This window comes from Lolium perenne, chromosome 2 (assembly GCF_019359855.2).
Source record: "Lolium perenne isolate Kyuss_39 chromosome 2, Kyuss_2.0, whole genome shotgun sequence".
Classification (NCBI taxonomy): Eukaryota; Viridiplantae; Streptophyta; class Magnoliopsida; order Poales; family Poaceae; genus Lolium; species Lolium perenne.
Window position 1 is genome coordinate 301,207,075 of NC_067245.2, and position 6,000 is coordinate 301,213,074.

General features: G+C 50.4%; 1 protein-coding gene across 1 annotated transcript; it reads right to left on the reverse strand.

Moving 5' to 3' along the window:
- Positions 1-1,287: 1,287 nt before the first annotated feature.
- LOC127330642 (polyphenol oxidase I, chloroplastic-like) lies at positions 1,288-3,387 on the reverse strand. Its single transcript, XM_051356783.2, has 2 exons — positions 2,737-3,387; positions 1,288-2,590 (listed from the first exon to the last, which is right to left on the reverse strand). The coding sequence occupies exons 1-2, from the start codon at positions 3,342-3,344 to the stop codon at positions 1,471-1,473; spliced, it is 1,728 nt and encodes a 575-aa protein (XP_051212743.1). The 5' UTR covers positions 3,345-3,387; the 3' UTR covers positions 1,288-1,470.
- Between the last annotated feature and the right edge of the window lie 2,613 nt (positions 3,388-6,000).

Here is a 6,000-nt window from a genome sequence, read left to right on the forward strand (position 1 = left end):
TACCGTCATTTTCTAGCGAAATTACCAAACAGTACTCTCTTGGATCCATAATAAGTATCGGAAATTCAGTAGTACCATTTTGTGTTTTCACAAGAAAATCCACCATAATCTTCGAAGTTTTTGCAAATGCGAAAATCACTAAATACGAACTGGCAACGAATTATCCGAGACAACCTTCACAGGATGGAGGGAAGTATTACTTTAGATATATATATATCTATATATTTTTTAAACTCAAGTCCTTGGTCCACCTAAGAAAATTAGGTCTGCCAGGTGGGCTCTCCGGTCAGAATTGATGTCAATACGCGTTCAGATCTCACTAGTACCGAACCGAGACCTAGAGCTGGTTATCGTCTATAGTTTTCAGACGACTCTCATATCCGGCTCAAGCCCTCAGTCTCTAATAACAAGCCACTCTAAGACGGTTTCCTTTACACCTCAAAGAATAGAACCCTCAAAATGGTCGGAAACCGGAACCGTCTCCGACATTATGAACCCTGAGACGGGTTCTTTTCATGTCCGCTTGCAAAAATTCTAGGCGCTCAAACGGCTTGGATAGTTTAATTCGAACTCAGTCATAACAGACATGCCACATTCATATGATTCAACAACAATAAGTTATACACAGATTGGTCGGCCGATGTGAAGCGTTTTTCTTGATAAAAAGGTGGGGCTTTGGGACACGAATTTTTTGTACATGGGTGTTATGCACTCCATATACTCCAAAATTCGTAGTGATGTCAAATATAAAAAAATACAAATTCTCTTGGAAACAAAAGGTGATCTAATATTGTACTCATATAAAAATGTTTGGGCTCGAAAGATAAGTTTATGACGAATATAGCATGAATAGTATATAGACATGCATGGAGCTTGTTTGATTTTATCTTTTTTGCCAAGTTTACTGTGGAAATCATTTCGAGCCAGATATTTTTATACGAGTAATGCTTGATCATCTTTGGTTACAAAAAGGATTCGATTTTTTTTGTCCTTTTCTGAATTACTATTTTCTAAAAATATCATGTGTGCTTGGCACCTATGAGTAAGGATATGTATTTTCCTGGGGATTTAGCCCTTTATTTGCAAAAAAAAAATCACCAGCAACTTACAGATGGAATTAGGAACTTTTTTTAAAAAAGTTATTACCAGGAACTTCTTTTTCTGAAAAAGAAATGACTAGCTAGGAACTTTGACACTCCAGTCTACTGGGATTGATTATCTAGCCGGAGTGTAACTAGTTGCAAGTTGTAGATATATAAAATTGTCACACCTATTTTAGAACGGAGGATACTTAGGAAATCGAGTGTTACGTTTCAGTTCTTATTTAGAATCACTAGAGCCGTACGATGCATACCTTATATATATGTACGTGCAATATACAGGCACGTGTTAGCGTTGATCCCTCATGAACAGCTTGCCAAGCTATACATAGGCTACATACATAGCAGGCAGTATACGTGCGGTGCTTCATCAGTTGGCGTAGCCGATGCTGATGCCGCCGACGGTGACCAGCTCGCCGCCGCACCTGGGCACGAGCGACACGACGACCGTCTTGTCGCCGTCGGCTCCGATGGTGTCCATGAGGTCGCAGACGCCGAACCTGGCCACCGTCTTGACCGACCCTTTCTTCTTGTTCTGGCGGATCATGTGCGGCGTGAGGGCGACGCTCCCGGCGCAGTACCCTGTGGCCGCCCCGGCTCCGCTCTGAGGCTCGTTCACCAGCACGTCGAACTTGACGTACTTGAAGTGGTCGGCGATCTCGATGCCCTCGACGATCAGCACCTCTTCAGATGCCTCCTTCTCCTCGGGGCTCCTGGACACCTCCGGCCTCGTCACGGTCACACGCACGGTCTTGTCCAAAGTTGCTGGGAAAGAACCGGCGGCGGGCGCGGGCGTGGCGGCGGACTGCTTGGCCGGCTTGGCGTCAAGCCACGGCAGGCCGACGTCCTGGTACGCGTAGCCCATGGCGGCGGGGTCGAGGCAGTCGCGGACACGGACGCGCACGAGGCGGGCGTCCTCGTCGTAGAAGAGGAATGCGGCGTCGAGCCAGTCGGCGTCGGCGAAGTCGACGTTGACCCCCGGGCGGAGGCCGCGCCAGACATGCCACAGGCGATCGACGTTGCCGTGGTGCGCGAAGAAGATGGGGTCGCGCGCGGCGGAGTAGAAGTTGCCCATGTCCTCGCCATTGGGCTGGCGAGGGTCCCCCGTCCAGCGGTGCACCGGGTTGTGCGGCACGTTCTCGACGGAGCCCGCGCCCGGGTCCGGCGCGTCGCCGGCGCGGTAGGGCTGGCCCAGGAAGAGCTGCGTCTTCTTGGCGCCCGACACCATCTGGCGGTACATGATCTTGAGGTTCTGGTCGATCTCCTCGTCGGTCGGGATGCTGGGGTCTGTACCGTCGTAGTCGAGGTCGAGCGGGAACGGCGGCTGGTGGGCGGGGTTGCGCCTCTCGTCGTAGAGCGGCGAGGAAGTGTTGGCGTAGATCGGTGGTAGCGTCATGCCGGCCGGCGCGTCCCAGTTCCAGAAGGGCAGCGCGAAGGTGTCGTCGCCAATGAGCTTGCCGAGGATCCGCTCGTGGAAGTAGAGGTAGAACCTAGTCATGCTTACGATTCGTCAGGTCAAGGGCAGTGACAACTGACAAGTAACGGGTCATTCGGCTAGGGCACACGATAGGTAGTGCAGGTCCATTAACCAATTGCAGAGCTCATATGTATAAGACCTGTATGCGTATGTACGTACCGGTGCCATGGGAAGAAGAGCCAGCAGTTGTGTATCTGGAGCTCCAAGTCGGGGAAGCCGACCTGGTCGTACGCGCCGTCGCAGTAGGCGCAGTGCACGCGCCACTGCTGCTCGAAGCTGCGCGGGTCGTCGGCCGGCAGCTGCTTCATCAGCTCCACCGCACGCTCATACTTGGCCAGGTACTCCGCGTCCACCAGGTGCGCCGCCGGCCGCACGCGGAGCGGCGTCGATCCCTGCTGCGGCAGCTGGAAGTCGACGATGCCGGTGCCGTACGCCGGGCAGCAGTTGGTGTCCGGCGCCGTGTTGGGGAGGTCGGGCGGGTGGCAGTTGGGGAGGTCCGGTGCCTGGATGGGCGCGGCGATCGCGGCACCTCGGCCTCGCTGCGTGCCCAGGCCGGCCGCCGCGGCGCCGCCGAGGCCGAGCAGCACGTCACGGCGGTCGACGCTGCGACCACCGCCACCAGCAGCGCCGCATGTCAGACGCCGCGGCGGCCTGGCAACGTCACGGAGGAGGACGGCGCGGTTGCGCCCGAGGGCTTGCGGGCTGCACGGAGTGCGAGGGCGAGGGGTGGCGCTCCGTGGTATCACGCTCGCAGTGCCGATCTCCATGGCGCGTGCTAGCTGGCTACCTCTAGCGCTGGTTGAGGGTACTACGTACTTCTACTCTGGTGTGGCACTATTCCGTCCGCATGGTGCTGCTATATATAGCGCGCGCGCGACGCCGTGGTGCACGTCGGTGCACGTACAGGCCGGCCGGGGCTGTTAGGTTTGAATTTTCGTTAAGTGAGAAGGGCGTGACTGCTCAGCGCATTACTACTGTTGGCTAATGATCTATGTGGTGCCGTCGAGGTTAGATGGCAAGTAGGAAGATCGCAGTTCGCGATAAAAGCTAGCAAAAATGTTCATCAAAGTGATGCGCGCCAAAGTGCCTAGCTGAGATGAAAAGTCACTGGATCTAAAAGGCGAGATCGCGACAATGCGAGCAGAGTGGTCACTTTGTTAGTAAAGTGCTTGACGATTAGATTTCCTTGTATAAACACTCCACCTCGAAGAAAATTCCAAAAAAACACCATAATTGCGCATGAAATACTTAAAACCACCGGGATTGGTAATATTTTCAAAAGAGCACTAATCTTGGGCCCGTCATTCAGGAAAATAACGAAATTGCTAAGTTTTAGCTAGCTGAGACGTAGCTTATGACTCAGTCACGTGCTCCATCGTTGGATTTTGTTTCTGCTTGAAGATTCATGTTTGCTGCTGTTTGCACTTTGTTTAGGCCCACATCGAACTGATGTAATTCGACTGAGACATATGTTAAGTCTCAGTCGACTGAGACTTAGACACACCCGAAAAAAAAAAACACCGACCATTCATTTTACTACATGGGTTTAACAAGATTTCTAACAAGCGGACATGGAAGGAGAGGTGACAAATGTTAGAGGGATTAGAAATTTCGGGCTTCTTTGCAAAACAATATTAGTTGTTTTCTTTTTGGAAGAGCGTATAGATGCATTTCAACATAAGAGCACACTCATATAGGAAGGTAGATGTAATTAGCCAGACTGGTCGACTTGGCGGGTTTTCAATTGTCACATGATGTTTACTTTTTGGATAAAGGGAATATAAAAATATTGGACTGACCAGATAAATATTTGCTAAATTGTGCAATATATTGTAGTGTTTCTTCCATATCATGAAGGACAATGTTGAGCGTCCTCCTAGAATCAATGCCCACGATCCCCAGCCTCCCGAGCCATCTGATCTTCAAAACAAACGGGAAATCTAGGTCATTTGGCCCTTGCAGCATACCCGAAGCCGTGTAGCAAACCTTTTGTACCACTGGAGCATTGTCACAACATTTCATCCCCGTGGAAAGTCAATAGTGTACAAAAGGCATTGCGGCATTTTAAAAACATCGATGCAACAAAAAATGAGTCTGCAATGAACAAATACGATTGTGCCAAAATCTCACAAGCCACAACACACCCTATCGGCCACAACAAAATCACCCCAAAAAGTCAAAACCCCGTATGCAACATGACAAACCAAAGTTTGCAGCACCTCACAAAATTATTTTTGGCGTCAAAACAAGTATTTGCAGCAAACACTTGGAATCGTCGTAACATGTTGCTCACATGTGTCCAGCAAAATGTGCATGAGTTTGCAGCACTTCAATAACACACATGCATTATCGGAAATTCTGCGGAAAACTAAGCTTGGGACCTCGTCGTCCCAAGCTCGTTGGCGATGAATCCAGCTCATCGGAGCCTCTCGGTGCCGGATCCGGTGATCACCGATCAATTTCTCATAGGCTCGTAGAAATACGTGTCATGTCATCAATTTTGAACTGTCACTTCAACCTCCATGGCGTCGAGCTCCACTTCGAGATGCAAGTACTATGAGAGAACGCCCGAGGCGGGGTGGCCGAGGAGAGAGAGAGAGAGACGGTGGCGATCGATCCGAAGGAGAGATCCTCCGGTTGTTCCATAGCGCTTTCCTATCACGAGTAAGTAGCCATGGAAAAAAAAATAGTGGCTATTTCGGCGCTAATAGCACGCTATAGCGTTTCTAGACAGCCCGCGCTACATTATTTCGGCGCTATAGCACGCTAATAGCGTATTTTTCGGTCGACGCTATTTTGTTATAGCGCGCTATTTTTTTCCTTAGTAGATGTTCTGATCGGGACATGACTTTGACATGCAAATTTAACCACTAATTCTATTCACAACAACTTGCCTTGGAAGTCAAATATCCAGAGGAGAGGGGTGGACACTGGACAACAAGGAACTAGAAGAATGCCGGAGCTAGGTCGGTCGAGGAGATGATCTTTCAGTCTATAAAATGGACTACGGAATTCAGTGAGTTCTATGCAAAAAAGAAGGTGCAACACTGCCCGCCCAGCGGCCCAGCCAGGCTGCTGCTAGGTGGAGCCCGCATGAGAGCTAGAGACGTCCGGAAGAGATCGATGGTCCCGCCGCCTGTAGTGAACAGACCAGAACGGGAAGCTAGCTAGGGTTTTGTAACACGATACTCAAGTGGTAGGATCAGGGGCTAGATGGCTGATGTTCCCCCAGAACGCATTCCCCCAGGATTACTGTCTAATCAAATTGTCAGGTGCTGATCATACCCTGATCGGATAGCCCGGAATATGCATGACCGGTCACCATTGGTGTCCTTGTTCGTCATGCCAAATGATGCAAGAGGCGTAGTGGTGGCCGATCTGGCTTTGCGTATATGGTTTAATGGAATGTGATGTTCCAAATAA

What these genes read in the sequence shown, in the direction of transcription:
- LOC127330642 (XM_051356783.2), bottom strand. Translation starts at nt 3,344, where the DNA reads ATGGAGATCGGCACTGCGAGCGTGATACCACGGAGCGCCACCCCTCGC. An exon ending in CTCTTCTTCCCATGGCACCG is followed by an intron (nt 2,591 to 2,736) that starts GTACGTACATAC and finishes AAGCATGACTAG; the next exon opens with GTTCTACCTCTACTTCCACG.